This window comes from Pelodiscus sinensis, unplaced genomic scaffold (assembly GCF_049634645.1).
Source record: "Pelodiscus sinensis isolate JC-2024 unplaced genomic scaffold, ASM4963464v1 ctg143, whole genome shotgun sequence".
NCBI lineage: Eukaryota > Metazoa > Chordata > Testudines > Trionychidae > Pelodiscus > Pelodiscus sinensis.
Genome location: NW_027465955.1, coordinates 171175 through 188385, shown reverse-complemented (window position 1 = coordinate 188385; position 17211 = coordinate 171175). Strand labels below are relative to the sequence as shown.

Below are 17211 nucleotides of genomic sequence, written 5' to 3'. Positions count from 1 at the left end.
TGCTGCAGGGACCTGGGCCTGCAGGGGTACAAGCCAGACTAACCCAACCCTTAGGCCCCACAGGGCAGATGCACCGAAGGGCGGAGGGCTGGCGGGAGCGCCGTTCTTGGGTCGTTAGGCCCCCGCTTTGCGCTAGGCGTGGCCGAATGACACCGACCGGCAGCGAGCGTCTGGCCTCCTGCCACAAACTTCACCTCTCAGAGCCAGGAGTGAGTCCGGCCCCGTGTACACGGGCGCGTTCCTCCTGAAAGGAGGGGTCAGCCCTCGGAGCGAGACGCCCGTTGCTTTGACGTAATTGTGAGCCAAGGGGCTTGGTGTGTGCACGCTCCCCTTGCTAGTGGAAATAACGCCGTGGGGTAGACGTGTGGGGGAGGAGGAACAGAGGGCGAGGGGGCTCTGAACTGGACCCGCCCCGAGAGCCCCGAGAGCCCAGGTCTCCCTCCCAGCCGAGCACCACGGGACGATGGCTCGCTAGCTCCGCGGAGGCCTGGAATGACTTTATTCATGTAAACGGCACCGTCTGGAAACAAAGATGGGACCAGGAACTGGAGCTGGGGGGGGGGTTGGATCCGAGGCAGATTCAGGGCTGGATCTGAGGCGGATTCGGGGGATGGATCCGAGGCGGATTCGGGGGCTGGATCCGAGGCGGATTCGGGGGATGGATCCGAGGCGGATTCGGGGGATGGATCCGAGGCGGATTCGGGGGCTGGATCCGAGGCGGATTCGGGGCTGGATGCGAGGCGGATTCGGGGCTGGATCCGAGGCGGATTCGGGGGCTGGATCCGAGGCGGATTCGGGGCTGGATCCGAGGCGGATTCGGGGGCTGGATCCGAGGCGGATTCGGGGCTGGATCCGAGGCGGATTCGGGGGCTGGATCCGAGGTGGATTCGGGGCTGGATCCGAGGCGGATTCGGGGGCTGGATCCGAGGCGGATTCGGGGGCTGGATCCGGGGCTGGATCCGAGGCGGATTCGGGGGTGAGCCCGCTTAGACCCGTGCTGAATGCCGGACTGAGGGGGCTCCGTGTCCCGTGGCGGGATCAGAGCTCGTCCCCCTCCCCGGCCTGGCTGTCGACTTGGGTCTGGAAGTGGACGGGCTGCCCATCGGCGCAGGCGATGACGACCCGGCTGGTGCTGCTGGCTCCGGCGTAGTGGCAGTCGGGGGGCCGGGCGCGCCCCTGGAGCTGGCAGACGGTGAGGGGGAAGGGCTCCGTGCTCAGGCGCAGGTCTCCGCCGGCCGGCCGCCCCCCGTCCCCGCACACGGGCTGGATCTGCTCGGCGCGGGCGTGGACGAAGGTGTTGAGGTGTTTGCAGTGCCCGGCGGTGGCCATGGCCCGGCGCTGCATCATGCGGCTGCAGTAGCGCCCGGCGTCCGGGGGGCTGGGCTCGGCCGCGTCCACGTGCTGCCGCAGGAACTTCTCGTAGCGCGACTCCCCCGCGGCCAGGGCCAGGCCGGCCGCCAGCAGGGCCAGGGGCAGCAGGAGCGCGGGGCGGGGTCCCCCCGGGGCCATGTGGGGTCCAGCGCTGGATCCACCTGCCATGGGGAGAGGGGGGATGGATGGAGACAGAGGGGCCGGATCTGCCTGGTCCACGGTGCCCACTAGGCGCTGCCCAGACCCCGGCCGAGATCGGGGCCCGTGGGGCCGGGTGAGCCCAGACCCTGGCTGAGATCGGGGCCCGTCGGGCCGGGTGAGCCCAGACCCTGGCTGAGATCGGGGCCCGTCGGGCCGGGTGAGCCCAGACCCCGGCTGAGATCGGGGCCCGTGGGGCCGGGGGAGCCCAGACCTGGATGAGATCGGGGCCCGTGGGGCCGGGTGAGCCCAGACCCGGCTGAGATCGGGGCCCGTGGGGCCGGGTGAGCCCAGACCCGGCTGAGATCGGGGCCCGTGGGGCCGGGTGAGCCCAGACCCGGCTGAGATCGGGGCCCGTGGGGCCGGGTGAGCCCAGACCCCGGCCGAGATCGGGGCCCGTGGGGCCGGGTGAGCCCAGACCCGGCTGAGATCGGGGCCCGTGGGGTCGGGTGAGCCCAGACCCGGCTGAGATCGGGGCCCGTGGGGCCGGGTGAGCCCAGACCCGGCTGAGATCGGGGCCCGTGGGGTCGGGTGAGCCCAGACCCGGCTGAGATCGGGGCCCGTGGGGCCGGGTGAGCCCAGACCTGGCTGAGATCGGGGCCCGTGGGGCCGGGTGAGCCCAGACCCCGGCCGAGATCGGGGCCCGTGGGGCCGGGTGAGCCCAGACCCGGCTGAGATCGGGGCCCGTGGGGCCGGGTGAGCCCAGACCCCGGCCGAGATCTGGGCCTGTGGGGTCGGGTGAGCCCAGACCCCGGCCGAGATCGGGGCCCGTGGGGCCGGGTGAGCCCAGACCCGGATGAGATCGGGGCCCGTGGGGCCGGGTGAGCCCAGACCCCGGCTGAGATCGGGGCCCGTGGGGCCGGGGGAGCCCAGACCCGGCTGAGATCGGGGCCCGTGGGGCCGGGGGAGCCCAGACCCCGGCTGAGATCGGGGCCCATGGGGCCGGGTGAGCCCAGACCCGGCTGAGATCGGGGCCCGTGGGGCCGGGTGAGCCCAGACCCCGGCTGAGATCGGGGCCCGTGGGGCCGGGTGAGCCCAGACCCGGCCGAGATCGGGGCCCGTGGGGCCGGGTGAGCCCAGACTCGGCCGAGATCGGGGCCCGTGGGGCCGGGTGAGCCCAGACCCCGGCTGAGATCGGGGCCCGTGGGGCCGGGGGAGCCCAGACCCGGCCGAGATCGGGGCCCGTGGGGCCGGGTGAGCCCAGACCCCGGCCGAGATCGGGGCCCGTGGGGCCGGGTGAGCCCAGACCCCGGCCGAGATCGGGGCCCGTGGGGCCGGGTGAGCCCAGACCCGGCCGAGATCGGGGCCCGTGGGGCCGGGTGAGCCCAGACCCGGCCGAGATCGGGGCCCGTGGGGCCGGGTGAGCCCAGACCCCGGCTGAGATCGGGGCCCGTGGGGCCGGGTGAGCCCAGACCCGGCCGAGATCGGGGCCCGTGGGGCCGGGTGAGCCCAGACCCGGCTGAGATCGGGGCCCGTGGGGCCGGGGGAGCCCAGACCCTGGCTGAGATCGGGTCCCGTGGGGTCGGGTGAGCCCAGACCCGGCCGAGATCGGGGCCCGTGGGGCCGGGTGAGCCCAGACCCGGCCGAGATCGGGGCCCGTGGGGCCGGGTGAGCCCAGACCCCGGCTGAGATCGGGGCCCGTGGGGCCGGGGGAGCCCAGACCCTGGCTGAGATCGGGGCCCGTCGGGCCGGGTGCTGCTCTGTTGTGTCTTGGGGTGTCCTGAGCTGCAAGCCCCCCGCTGCAACCCGCCTGCCTTGGCAAAAGAGAGATTTGCATTTGCTAAACGGTCTGTTTGCTGCCTGTCCCCCTCATCGGCCAGTCGGCCCGACACACTGGTTGGGGGGGCCCACCCCGGCCGTACCTCGCAGGTCCCCCGGGGGCTCCCCAGCCCCCAACTGTCCAGACGCATTTCCTTGCCACAGACGCCAGAGAAATCACCCAGGCTGGTGTTGCCGAGGAGCCCGGCTCTGCTGGGTGTTCACCCCCCCTCACTACCACAGCACCGAGGCGCACTGCCAACGGGCAGGGCCCGCTCCGGAGCGTGGCTCAGAGCTCGCCGTGCCCCGGGGCAGACAGAGCGGAGGCAGAGAGCAGCCCAAAGGAAGCCGGCGGGCGCCCCCTCCCGAGGGACTAGCTGCCCTCAGCTGGGACAATCCAGGCGAAGCTCCGTGTCTCACCCCAAGCGTGTCTCAGCGTCTCTCTCACGGGGCTGGGCACCGGCTGGGCAGGGCTGCGGAGGCGGTCGGCTGCCTTCGGCTGATGCGCTGGACACAGGGATCCCTGCCCTTCTCCCCGAGGAGTGCGAGTGACTCTGCGCTGGCACCGGCAGGTAAGTCTCCACCCCGCTGCCTGCCCGCCCATTAGCCAGTGCATTCCCGGCTTGCTCACCCAGCTCCCAGCTGGCCCGTGACCTTGACTCAGACGCCCGTCACCGCCCAGGGCTCTGGCCTGGAGCAGTGGAGTGACGCCGCATTCCTGTGGGAGGCTGAACCTGCCGGTCGGGTCTGTGCCCGAGCCCCGTGTGCGCCCGTGTGTGCGGCGCATTCCTGGGTACGCACCCCTGTGCCCGAAGCCCGTGTGCGCCCGTGAGTGCGGTGCATTGTGGGTACACGCCCTGTGCCCAAGCCCCGTGTGAGCCCGTGTGTGCGGCGCATTCCTGGGTACGCACCCCTGTGCCTGAGCCCCATGTGAGCCCGTGTGTGCGGTGCATTCCTGGGTACGCACCCCTGTGCCCGAGCCCCGTGTGCGCCCGTGTGTGCGGCGCATTCCTGGGTACACACCCCTGTGCCCGAAGCCCGTGTGCGCCCGTGTGTGCGGCGCATTCCTGGGTACGCACCCCTGTGCCCGAAGCCCGTGTGCGCCCGTGAGTGCGGTGCATTGTGGGTACACGCCCTGTGCCCAAGCCCTGTGTGAGCCCGTGTGTGCGGCGCATTCCTGGGTACGCACCCCTGTGCCCGAGCCCCGTGTGCGCCCGTGTGTGCGGCGCATTCCTGGGTACGCACCCCTGTGCCCGAAGCCCGTGTGCGCCCGTGAGTGCGGTGCATTGTGGGTACACGCCCTGTGTCCAAGCCCCGTGTGCGCCCATGAGTGCGGTGCATTGTGGGTACACGCCCTGTGCCCAAGCCCCGTGTGCGCCCGTGAGTGCGGTGCATTGTGGGTACACGCCCTGTGCCCGAGCCCTGTGTGAGCCCGTGAGTGCGGTGCATTGTGGGTACACGCCCTGTGCCCGAGCCCTGTGTGAGCCCGTGTGTGCGGCGCATTCCTGGGTACGCACCCCTGTGCCCGAAGCCCGTGTGCGCCCGTGAGTGCGGTGCATTGTGGGTACACGCCCTGTGCCCGAGCCCCGTGTGCGCCCGTGTGTGCGGCGCATTCCTGGGTACGCACCCCTGTGCCCGAAGCCCGTGTGCGCCCGTGAGTGCGGTGCATTGTGGGTACACGCCCTGTGCCCAAGCCCCGTGTGAGCCCGTGTGTGCGGCGCATTCCTGGGTACGCACCCCTGTGCCTGAGCCCCATGTGAGCCCGTGTGTGCGGTGCATTCCTGGGTACGCACCCCTGTGCCCGAGCCCCGTGTGCGCCCGTGTGTGCGGCGCATTCCTGGGTACACACCCCTGTGCCCGAAGCCCGTGTGCGCCCGTGTGTGCGGCGCATTCCTGGGTACGCACCCCTGTGCCCGAAGCCCGTGTGCGCCCGTGAGTGCGGTGCATTGTGGGTACACGCCCTGTGCCCAAGCCCTGTGTGAGCCCGTGTGTGCGGCGCATTCCTGGGTACGCACCCCTGTGCCCGAGCCCCGTGTGCGCCCGTGTGTGCGGCGCATTCCTGGGTACGCACCCCTGTGCCCGAAGCCCGTGTGCGCCCGTGAGTGCGGTGCATTGTGGGTACACGCCCTGTGTCCAAGCCCCGTGTGCGCCCATGAGTGCGGTGCATTGTGGGTACACGCCCTGTGCCCAAGCCCCGTGTGCGCCCGTGAGTGCGGTGCATTGTGGGTACACGCCCTGTGCCCGAGCCCTGTGTGAGCCCGTGAGTGCGGTGCATTGTGGGTACACGCCCTGTGCCCGAGCCCTGTGTGAGCCCGTGTGTGCGGCGCATTCCTGGGTACGCACCCCTGTGCCCGAAGCCCGTGTGCGCCCGTGAGTGCGGTGCATTGTGGGTACACGCCCTGTGCCCGAGCCCCGTGTGCGCCCGTGTGTGCGGCGCATTCCTGGGTACGCACCCCTGTGCCCGAAGCCCGTGTGCGCCCGTGAGTGCGGTGCATTGTGGGTACACGCCCTGTGTCCAAGCCCCGTGTGCGCCCATGAGTGCGGTGCATTGTGGGTACACGCCCTGTGCCCAAGCCCCGTGTGCGCCCGTGAGTGCGGTGCATTGTGGGTACACGCCCTGTGCCCAAGCCCCATGTGAGCCCGTGTGTGCAGCGCATTCCTGGGTACGCACCCCTGTGCCCGAAGCCCGTGTGCGCCCGTGAGTGCGGTGCATTGTGGGTACACGCCCTGTGCCCAAGCCCTGTGTGAGCCCGTGTGTGCGGCGCATTCCTGGGTACGCACCCCTGTGCCCGAAGCCCGTGTGCGCCCGTGTGTGCGGCGCATTGTGGGTACACGCCCTGTGCCCAAGCCCCATGTGAGCCCGTGTGTGCGGCGCATTCCTGGGTACGCACCCCTGTGCCCGAAGCCCGTGTGCGCCCGTGTGTGCGGTGCATTGTGGGTACACGCCCTGTGCCCAAGCCCCGTGTGCGCCCGTGTGTGCGGCGCATTGTGGGTACACGCCCTGTGCCCGAGCCCCATGTGAGCCCGTGTGTGCGGCGCATTCCTGGGTACGCACCCCTGTGCCTGAAGCCCGTGTGCGCCCGTGAGTGCGGTGCATTGTGGGTACACGCCCTGTGCCCAAACCCCGTGTGAGCCCGTGTGTGCGGCGCATTCCTGGGTACGCACCCCTGTGCCCGAAGCCCGTGTGCGCCCGTGAGTGCGGTGCATTGTGGGTACACACCCTGTGCCCAAGCCCCGTGTGAGCCCGTGTGTGCGGCGCATTCCTGGATACACACCCCTGTGCCCGAGCCCCATGTGAGCCCGTGTGTGCGGTGCATTGTGGGTACGCACCCCTGTGCCCGAGCCCCGTGTGAGCCTGTGTGTGCGGTGCATTGTGGGTACGCACCCCTGTGCCTGAGCCCCGTGTGCGCCCATGTGTGCGGTGTATTGTGGGTGCGTACCCAGCCCCGTGTGAGCCCGTGTGTGCTGCGCATTCCTGGGTACACGCCCTGTGCCTGAGCCCCGTGTGCGCCCATGTGTGCGGTGTATTGTGGGTGCGTACCCAGCCCCGTGTGAGCCCGTGTGTGCGGCGCATTCCTGGGTACACGCCCTGTGCCTGAGCCCCGTGTGCGCCCATGTGTGCGGTGTATTGTGGGTGCGTACCCAGCCCCGTGTGAGCCCGTGTGTGCGGCGCATTCCTGGGTACACGCCCTGTGCCTGAGCCCCGTGTGAGCCCGTGTGTGCGGCGCATTCCTGGGTACACGCCCTGTGCCTGAGCCCCGTGTGAGCCCGTGTGTGCGGCGCATTCCTGGGTACACGCCCTGTGCCTGAGCCCCGTGTGAGCCCGTGTGTGGCTTATTCCTGGGTATGACCCCCACCCGCCCCGGCTTGTGTGAGCCTGTGAGTGTGGTGCATTCTGGGTATGCTCCCCCCCAGGCCCATGTCTCTCTGTGGCGCTCCCGAGCAGCATGTCACCGGCTCGCCTTTGTCACCCTTGAGGGGAGATCCCGGGACCACGCTGGGCGAGCAGGGTTGCCAGATGGTTTAACCAAAAATACTGAACCTCCCCCCTCCCGCCCCCCCCCAAAAACACCAGGAAAAAATTCTGTTGGAAAAAAAAAAAAAGAAGGAGACCAAAGCTGTGGAGCAGAGAAGGGTCCCGCTCGCCGTGATAAGCACGAAACGAAAGGAAACGGGGGAGGCGCCGCTCAGCGCTTTGACATTGGCTTGCGACACCCGGGGTTGGGAGGTCAGCCGCCGGGGGGATTTAGGGCTCTGGGCCAGTCTGTCAGGGAGGGGACTTGGCACTGGACTCAATGGGCTCCCGCGGTCCCTTCCAGCGCTCGGAGAGGGCAGATCTCCATTTACTATTATTATTAAATAAATAACGAAAAGCAAAACCCAGCATGGCCCCTTTGAGAAGAGGCTTTTTGCGGGTGGCTTCTTGTTTTTCTGCCGCAGCCACAAGCCAGCTCCCCTGTGGGTCCGGGGGGGCCGGGGGGCTGGGCCCGGTTGCCGAGTGTGTCGTAGGGTTGCCAGGTGTCTGGTATTTTCACCTCCTGGCAGGGAAAAAATCCGCAAGTCCCAGACATCTCAGGTGACCGGAGGCAAGAATACCGGCCGGTCCGGGTCAGTACCGGGCACCTCGCAAGCCTACGGGCCAGGGCCCTTGTAGCCAAACCAGGCCCGCCGAGGCCAAGGGGGCGGAGCCTCACGTGCCACGGGAGCAGTGACAGACGATGGGCACAAGCAGAACACAAGCGTGCCCACGTGCCTAGTGACTCAGGGCCCTCGTGGCCCGTGACCCAGCTCCTCCAGATTCACATCCTGCTCCCCACGTGCCGACCCGCCCGCCGTGGAGCCGTGCCAGGCAGCGTGGGTGGGCGCCCGAGGGGGCGAGTGCAGCCAGCGAGGCATGTGAGCCACGTGTTCACCAGGGAGTGGGGGCCGGGCTAACCCGGGTTCACACGGCGGAGCGTGGCCCCGCCTCTTGCTGGGAGTCCCGGGGCCCCTCTCTGCTGGGGCGCAGGGGTCTCTGCCCTGGGGCTCCGTCAGCCCCAGCCCCGCGTCTCCATGTGCCCGGCAGGCACTGAGGTTGCGGGGCTGAGCGCCTGACGGGCTGTGAAGGGAGGGTGTCCCCGAGGGGCGGGGAGTCCCCCAGGCTCTGCCCCCCTGGCTGGCCGTGACTCCCATCGGCAGGGAGACCCGGGGGGTGGCTAGTTGCCGGGGATGCAGCACAGAACAGACCCGACCCGGGCGGTGTCCCCGGCCTCTGGCCCGGGCGGAGCGGTGGAGCCGCATTCCTGCGTCAGGCAAACCGCAGCGCACGCCTGGGCCTGCACGTGGGCCCGTCTGTGCGGCACCTGCCCCGGCACGCGCCCTGCATGCCCGTGTCAGGCCTCCCCGCGCAGAGAAACCCGCCGCAGCGCGGCCAGGGCAGCCGGGGGCAGGCAGCAGAGGAGCTAGAGACAGGGGGAGCTCGGCCAGGTGGCACGTAGGGGCATGTGGGGTCACAGCTGCCCAGACCCGGCCAAGATCGGGCCCGGGGGAGCCCAGACCCGGCCGAGATCGGGCCCAGGGGAGCCCAGACCCGGACGAGATCGGGGCCCGGGGGAGCCCAGACCCGGCCGAGATCGGGGCCCGGGGGAGCCCAGACCCGGCCGAGATCGGGGCCCGGGGGAGCCCAGACCCGGCCGAGATCGGGGCCCGTGGGAGCCCAGACCCGGCCGAGATCGGGGCCCGGGGGGCCGGGGGAGCCCAGACCCCTGCCCAACGGACCCCAGCCGTGTCCAGCCCCCCGGGACGCTTTGTCCAGCCCCAGGACGACGGCGCGGCGTAGGGAACCTTTTTGCCCGCTCTGGAAGCAGCCGGCTCGGCCCAAGCTTTGCTGGGTGCCCGTTGGCTGCCGGCCCAGGTGGCTCTGGTACCGGCCCTGGGCGGGGGCTGTTTGCAAACAGGGAGGGGGGGTCCGGTTCCCGCAGAGCCGCTGGGGGCGGCTAAGGAAGTCGTCCCAGGGAACTGCGGGATGCTTGTGGCCGCCCCGGGACCAGAGCCAGGCAGGGTCCCCCCTGCAGCCTTGCGGGTCCGGCGCGTGAGTCCTGGCTTAGCAGCGTGAACGCAGGGGCGGGCTGGCGTGAGCCCAGGCCATGCCCGAGCCGTAGGCTGCGGCGCGGACGCTGCTTTGGGGACTGCCGAACGCAGCCGCGAAACGCCCCGGGGCCCTTGGGTGCCTTTCCTGTCCAGCTCGCCCGCGTCTCACACTCCCGGGCCGGGCCCGTGGGGGAAATGCCCGTTTCGGGGCACCCAGTTCACTCACGCCCCTCTCGGTGGTCAGCTCCTGGGACCCGCCCTCATTGGCCGGCCTGCGGGGGGAGGCCACGGACAGCAGGGCCTCGAGCGCCCCCGGGAACGCCAGGGCCGCAGGGAGCGAGCCGGCAGGAGGCCAGGAGAGCCAACGGGAAGGGAGGGTGGGCTTTGGCGCTGGAAGGAGCAGCCTGTGGGGCCAGGGAGAGCCCTGGGGGAGCCAGGCCTGGGGAATCCAGCCACATCCCTGGCGGGGGAAGGACACGCCCGGGCCCTGCAGAGACGTGGGTGGAGCAGGGAATGGCTGGTCAGACGCCGGCCGGTTATTGTCTCTGGCTGGGGCTTTGCTGTGCTGTCATGTTGCTGGATCTTGAGGGAAGCAGCCAGATCGCTGCTGCACCCCTAGGTGGGGGTGTTGGCCCCAGAGATTGGTATAGAAGGGAGCCATGTGGGGTATTGAATGGGAGCTTATTGTTTGCTGATCTTATGTATGCTATTTATGTGAGTGTATAATGTCTGTGTGTGTAGGTAGGAATCTGTAATCTGTGTGGAAGCTGAATATTTCTGTGAATGTGGTTGAGCATGGCTATGGACAGGCTGAGTAGCCAGGCCCTGTAGGACAATGGCACTTGATGGGCCAAGGACACACTCAAAGAATGGGGGCTGTCAGCTGAGAGCAGCCAGCAGGGAACACAGAGATTGGCCTCTGACCAGGTGACCTGCTGCAGACTAGAAGAGGCCAGGAAGGAGTATAAATAGGCCATGTGGTCGAGGCCATTTTGGTTCTCAGCTCAGCACTTCATCCCAGAGGCAGCACTGCAGGGATCGAAGAGCCCAGAAGACCTGTGAACCCATCCTGATCGTAGGATGTGCAACAAGAACTTTTAAACCAGCAGCTGTAACATCTCTGCTAGAGCCTGCATCGAGGACTGGGAGATTCGGTGCATGTAACGTACTGTACTTTAATAACCTTACTCTCAGGCTTTTCTTTCTTGTGTTAATAAACCTTTAGATATAGATTCTAAAGGATTGGCCCAGCGTGATTTGTGGGTAAGGTCCAGAGGGTAAATTGACCAGGGATCTGTGGCTGGTTTCTTGGAACCGGACAGAACTTGTTCGGGGTAGGTGGGATTGGGTGCTAGGACCCCCCACCTGTGTATGAGGCCCGGGGCCATCTGGGGCACGGATATTGCTGGGGTGTCGGAGGGGTTTTGCTCGTGAGGCTTCAGGCAGGTTGCTGAAGCGCTCTGTGAGACTGGTTTGTGGCCTGTTTGGAGAGGTCACCAGTCAGGGGCTGTAAGGAGCCCCGGATTTGAGCAATTCACCCTGAGCAGACACCCTCTGCTGTGCCCAGACACGGCCCGGTCCGTCACATGTGCCAAGCCGTGTGGCTCCCCCTTGCGCGCTGACGCTCTCGGCTGAGTCCCTGGGGCGATTCCCTGGGGCAACCAAGCCAGGCCCCCGTGTGCTTCCTTTGTTCTGTTCAGAAATGTCACCCTTCCAGGCCCCCCTGCCTCTGGCACTGGGTCTGCCCAGCCAGCTGTCCCAGCTCTCTCCGGAGGGCGGGTGTCAGGGGGTGCACGCCCCCAGTGTGCCTCAGTGCCCTGACTGTCCTCATACAGCCCCTCGCAGGGCCAGTTACAGTCTGTTTGGGTTGCTCATCACGGGCATTTGTCCCAATGGCTCGGCTTACCTAGTCGGCTTCATGATAGGCCCTCAAACCAGAGGCTTTGTCCCCCAGCCCCTAGCCACGGGCGTCTTGGCTGGCCCTCCCCAGCTTGTCTCCCTCCAAGGAGCTCCTGCTTCCTCTGCAGGCAGCCCTGCACTGGCCTCCTCTCCAAGCAACCTGTGCTCCTCTATACACCTGCCAGCTGGGCTCTCACTCCCCCAATGGGCTCAGCTGGCTTCCACAAGCCAATGGTGCTGCCCTAGGTACCTGCCAGCTGGGCTCTCACTCCCCTCATGGGCTCAGCTGGCTTCCACAAGCCAATGGTGCTGCCCTAGGTACCTGCCAGCTGGGCTCTCACTCCCCCAATGGGCTCAGCTGGCTTCCACAAGCCAATGGTGCTGCCCTAGGTACCTGCCAGCTGGGCTCTCACTCCCCCAATGGGCTCAGCTGGCTTCCACAGGCCAACGGTGCTGCCCTAGGTACCTGCCAGCTGGGCTCTCACTCCCCCAATGGGCTCAGCTGGCTTCCACAAGCCAATGGTGCTGCCCTAGGTACCTGCCAGCTGGGCTCTCACTCCCCCAATGGGCTCAGCTGGCTTCCACAAGCCAATGGTGCTGCCCTAGGTACCTGCCAGCTGGGCTCTCACTCCCCCAATGGGCTCAGCTGGCTTCCACAAGCCAATGGTGCTGCCCTAGGTACCTGCCAGCTGGGCTCTCACTCCCCTCATGGGCTCAGCTGGCTTCCACAAGCCAATGGTGCTGCCCTAGGTACCTGCCAGCTGGGCTCTCACTCCCCCAATGGGCTCAGCTGGCTTCCACAAGCCAATGGTGCTGCCCTAGGTACCTGCCAGCTGGGCTCTCACTCCCCTCATGGGCTCAGCTGGCTTCCACAAGCCAATGGTGCTGCCCTAGGTACCTGCCAGCTGGGCTCTCACTCCCCTCATGGGCTCAGCTGGCTTCCACAAGCCAACGGTGCTGCCCTAGGTACCTGCCAGCTGGGCTCTCACTCCCCTCATGGGCTCAGCTGGCTTCCACAAGCCAATGGTGCTGCCCTAGGTACCTGCCAGCTGGGCTCTCACTCCCCTCATGGGCTCAGCTGGCTTCCACAAGCCAACGGTGCTGCCCTAGGTACCTGCCAGCTGGGCTCTCACTCCCCCAGTGGGCTCAGCTGGCTTCCACAGGCCAACGGTGCTGCCCTAGGTACCTGCCAGCTGGGCTCTCACTCCCCCAATGGGCTCAGCTGGCTTCCACAAGCCAACGGTGCTGCCCTAGGTACCTGCCAGCTGGGCTCTCACTCCCCCAATGGGCTCAGCTGGCTTCCACAAGCCAATGGTGCTGCCCTAGGTACCTGCCAGCTGGGCTCTCACTCCCCCAATGGGCTCAGCTGGCTTCCACAAGCCAATGGTGCTGCCCTAGGTACCTGCCAGCTGGGCTCTCACTCCCCCAATGGGCTCAGCTGGCTTCCACAAGCCAATGGTGCTGCACTAGGTACCTGCCAGCTGGGCTCTCACTCCCCTCATGGGCTCAGCTGGCTTCCACAAGCCAATGGTGCTGCCCTAGGTACCTGCCAGCTGGGCTCTCACTCCCCCAATGGGCTCAGCTGGCTTCCACAAGCCAACGGTGCTGCCCTAGGTACCTGCCAGCTGGGCTCTCACTTCCCCAATGGGCTCAGCTGGCTTCCACAAGCCAACGGTGCTGCCCTAGGTACCTGCCAGCTGGGCTCTCACTCCCCTCATGGGCTCAGCTGGCTTCCACAAGCCAACGGTGCTGCCCTAGATACCTGCCAGCTGGGCTCTCACTCCCCCAATGGGCTCAGCTGGCTTCCACAAGCCAATGGTGCTGCCCTAGGTACCTGCCAGCTGGGCTCTCACTCCCCCAATGGGCTCAGCTGGCTTCCACAAGCCAACGGTGCTGCCCTAGGTACCTGCCAGCTGGGCTCTCACTCCCCAATGGGCTCAGCTGGCTTCCACAAGCCAATGGTGCTGCCCTAGGTACCTGCCAGCTGGGCTCTCACTCCCCCAATGGGCTCAGCTGGCTTCCACAAGCCAACGGTGCTGCCCTAGGTACCTGCCAGCTGGGCTCTCACTCCCCCAATGGGCTCAGCTGGCTTCCACAAGCCAACGGTGCTGCCCTAGGTACCTGCCAGCTGGGCTCTCACTCCCCCAATGGGCTCAGCTGGCTTCCACAAGCCAATGGTGCTGCCCTAGGTACCTGCCAGCTGGGCTCTCACTCCCCCCATGGGCTCAGCTGGCTTCCACAAGCCAATGGTGCTGCCCTAGGTACCTGCCAGCTGGGCTCTCACTCCCCCAATGGGCTCAGCTGGCTTCCACAAGCCAATGGTGCTGCCCTAGGTACCTGCCAGCTGGGCTCTCACTCCCCCAATGGGCTCAGCTGGCTTCCACAAGCCAACGGTGCTGCCCTAGGTACCTGCCAGCTGGGCTCTCACTCCCCCAATGGGCTCAGCTGGCTTCCACAAGCCAACGGTGCTGCCCTAGGTACCTGCCAGCTGGGCTCTCACTCCCCCAATGGGCTCAGCTGGCTTCCACAAGCCAATGGTGCTGCCCTAGGTACCTGCCAGCTGGGCTCTCACTCCCCTCATGGGCTCAGCTGGCTTCCACAAGCCAACGGTGCTGCCCTAGGTACCTGCCAGCTGGGCTCTCACTCCCCCAATGGGCTCAGCTGGCTTCCACAAGCCAATGGTGCTGCCCTAGGTACCTGCCAGCTGGGCTCTCACTCCCCAATGGGCTCAGCTGGCTTCCACAAGCCAATGGTGCTGCCCTAGGTACCTGCCAGCTGGGCTCTCACTCCCCCAATGGGCTCAGCTGGCTTCCACAAGCCAACGGTGCTGCCCTAGGTACCTGCCAGCTGGGCTCTCACTCCCCCCATGGGCTCAGCTGGCTTCCACAAGCCAATGGTGCTGCCCTAGGTACCTGCCAGCTGGGCTCTCACTCCCCCAATGGGCTCAGCTGGCTTCCACAAGCCAATGGTGCTGCCCTAGGTACCTGCCAGCTGGGCTCTCACTCCCCCAATGGGCTCAGCTGGCTTCCACAAGCCAATGGTGCTGCCCTAGGTACCTGCCAGCTGGGCTCTCACTCCCCCAATGGGCTCAGCTGGCTTCCACAAGCCAATGGTGCTGCCCTAGGTACCTGCCAGCTGGGCTCTCACTCCCCCAATGGGCTCAGCTGGCTTCCACAAGCCAATGGTGCTGCCCTAGGTACCTGCCAGCTGGGCTCTCCCTGGCCCAAACCGCTCCAGCTGCCTCTTTCTTTCTAGCCCCGGCTCAGGGCCTGAGTCCTGGCCTTAAAGGGCCAGTGCAGGGCAGGCGCCCTGTCACAGGGGGTTAAAGAGCCCGGGGGCGCCGCACGGGGAGACATGCCCTAGGCACCTGCCGGGGCTCTCAAAGGGGCTGCGCATGTGGGGGGGGCAGCGATACCCATCCCAGGACGGGGGTCTGTGACCTGGGGGGCTTTAGCACAAGCCCATCGTGGCAGGGGGGTTAAAGTCTCTTGCGGCCCCCCCGCCCTTCTGCACTCGGAGGGCCAGAGTGGGGAGCAGCCTCGATGGGCCTTGACCCCAAAGGGGTCACTGTGGGGTCGCAGGGCTATGGGGGGCTCCCACCCTTCTGCACGGGCTCTGAGCCGGGTCCCGGCCGGCAGCCACGGCTCTCCGGCCGCCCAGCGCGGAGGGCAGCGCCGCCGCCAGTAGCACAGAAGGGCGGGGGTCCCATGACCCCCCTCCCATAACCTTGCAGCCCCCCCCCCCGGCTCCTCGTTGGCTCAGGACCCTGCCGTTATCCCGCCGGGACTTTTCCGACCGGAATCCCCCGGAGCGTGAAATGTCCCGGTGGAATCCCGCGGCCGGGAGACGGAGCGAGCGGAGGGCGAGGCTGGAGCAGCCCAGGCCGACCCACGTGGATATCGCCCCCCCCCCCCGCCGGCAGCAGGTGCCAGGGTGGGGAAGGTCTGGGAGCCAGACCCAAGCCAATCTCTGCAAAGTGAGCTCATTAAGAGGACTGGACAGACAGAGGCCGTGGGGGTCCAGCAGCAAGTGCCGGCCCTTGGAAGAACTCTCTCTGGAGCAGCATTAGGAAAGGCGACGTGATGACTAACGGGCTGCATGAGAAGGATAAATAGGAGGCATCTTGCAGGGGGACCCCGGGTTTTCGTCTTGTCACCATCGGAGCATCGATCCGGATCCGCAGGAGCCCGGCTCCACCCCTCCCCCATCTAACTCACCTGGCCAGTGCAGTGAGGGGAGCAACTTTTGGTAACAATGAGACGGAGTGCGTGTGTGCGTGTGAGAGTGCGTGTGTGAGTGCGTGTGTGCGTGTGTGAGTGCGAGTGCGAATGAGTGCGTGTGTGCGTGAGTGCGTGTGTGCGTGTGAGTGCGTGTGTGCGTGTGTGCGTGCGTGAGTGCGTGTGTGTGAGTGCGTGAGCGTGTGAGAGTGCGAGTGTGCGTGTGAGAGTGTGTGCGTGCGTGTGAGAGTGTGTGTGTGAGAGTGCGTGTGCGTGTGTGAGAGTGCGTGTGTGCACGTGTGTGTGTGAGAGTGCGTGTGAGTGCGTGCGTGAGTGCGTGTGTGTGTGTGTGAGAGTGCGTGAGTGCGTGTGCGTGTGTGAGAGTGCGTGAGTGCGTGTGTGTGTGTGTGTTTGTGTGTGTGAGAGTGCGTGTGTGCATGTGAGAGTGCGTGTGTGCGTGTGTGCGTGTGTGTGTGTGTGTGTGTGTGAGAGTGCGTGAGTGCGTGTGTGCGAGTGTGTGAGTGTGATGTGTCGTGCATATGAGACGTGTGGATTATTCCGTGTGTGATCAATACATGTGGGTGTTGCCTTCTCCCCCTGACATAGATCCTGGGGGGGTCTGTTCAGCACAGCAGGCCGAGCTGCAGGGGAGGGAGCTGGTGTCAGACGCGTCTGGCTCTTGGTGTTTCTCAGTCCCGGCCCACCCGAAGCAGCGACGCCCCACGAAAGGGGAAGTTTGGCTTCACGTGGCGCCCGGGACACTCTGGTCGCTTCCTGTGGCCACCTGCCCCTCGCCGCGCACCGGGGCCCGTCCCCCCCCGGGAGCAGGGGGAGTCCCAGTGCGGGCCAGGACGCTCCCTCCGCAGGGCACCGGGGGCGGATTTCCCGGGGCGGGGACGCAGCCGGGGGCAGGGGCTTGGTGGGGAAATGCACAAGCAGCAGCATGGGGCAGGGAGCAGCCGGCGGGTACTGGGGTGTGGGGGGCTGGGGCTGTCCCGGTGGGGGTTGGCGCAGCGGGTACTGGGGCGTGGGGGGCTGGGGCTGTCCTGGCGGGGGTTGGGGCGGCGGGTACTGGGGTGTGGGGGGGCTGGGGCTGTCCTGGCGGGGGTTGGCGCGGCGGGTACTGGGGCGTGGGGGGCTGGGGCTGTCCCGGCGGGGGTTGGCGCCACGGGTACTGGGGCGTGGGGGGCTGGGGCTGTCCCGGTGGGGGTTGGGGTGGCGGGTACTGGGGCGTGGCGGGCTGGGGCTGTCCCGGCGGGGGTTGGGGCGGTGGGTACTGGGGCGTGGGGGGCTGGGGCTGTCCCGGTGGGGGTTGGCGCGGCGGGTACTGGGGCGTGGCGGGCTGGGGCTGTCCCGGCGGGGGTTGGCGCCACGGGTACTGGGGCGTGGGGGGCTGGGGCTGTCCCGGTGGGGGTTGGCGCGGCGGGTACTGGGGCGTGGGGGGCTGGGGCTGTCCCGGCGGGGGTTGGCGCCGCGGGTACTGGGGTGTGGGGGGCTGGGGCTGTCCCGGTGGGGGTTGGCGCGGCGGGTACTGGGGTGTGGGGGGCTGGGGCTGTCCCGGCGGGGTTTGGGGCAGCGGGTACTGGGGTGTGGGGGGCTGGGGCTGTCCCGGCGGGGTTTGGGGCAGCGGGTACTGGAGCGTGGGGGGCTGGGGCTGTCCCGGCGGGGTTTGGGGCAGCGGGTACTGGGGTGTGGGGGG

The 17211-nt window shown here is 67.6% G+C and overlaps 1 protein-coding gene across 1 annotated transcript; it reads right to left on the bottom strand.

The window, feature by feature from the left end:
* Nucleotides 1-1038: 1038 nt before the first annotated feature.
* On the bottom strand, nt 1039-4178 carry LOC142825350 (uncharacterized). The gene is made up of 2 exons (XM_075917326.1): nt 3748-4178; nt 1039-1532 (listed from the first exon to the last, which is right to left on the bottom strand). Exons 1-2 carry the CDS (start codon nt 4112-4114, stop codon nt 1039-1041), a joined length of 861 nt encoding a protein of 286 aa, XP_075773441.1. The 5' UTR covers nt 4115-4178.
* Between the last annotated feature and the right edge of the window lie 13033 nt (nt 4179-17211).

Excerpts from the sequence above, each read along its gene's own strand:
- LOC142825350 (XM_075917326.1), bottom strand. The coding sequence starts at position 4,114 with ATGCGCCGCACACACGGGCGCACACGGGGCTCGGGCACAGACCCGACC. Across the intron at positions 1,533-3,747 it reads GACGCTGAGACACGCTTGGG|GTGGATCCAGCGCTGGACCC; the intron begins GTGAGACACGGA and ends TCCCCATGGCAG.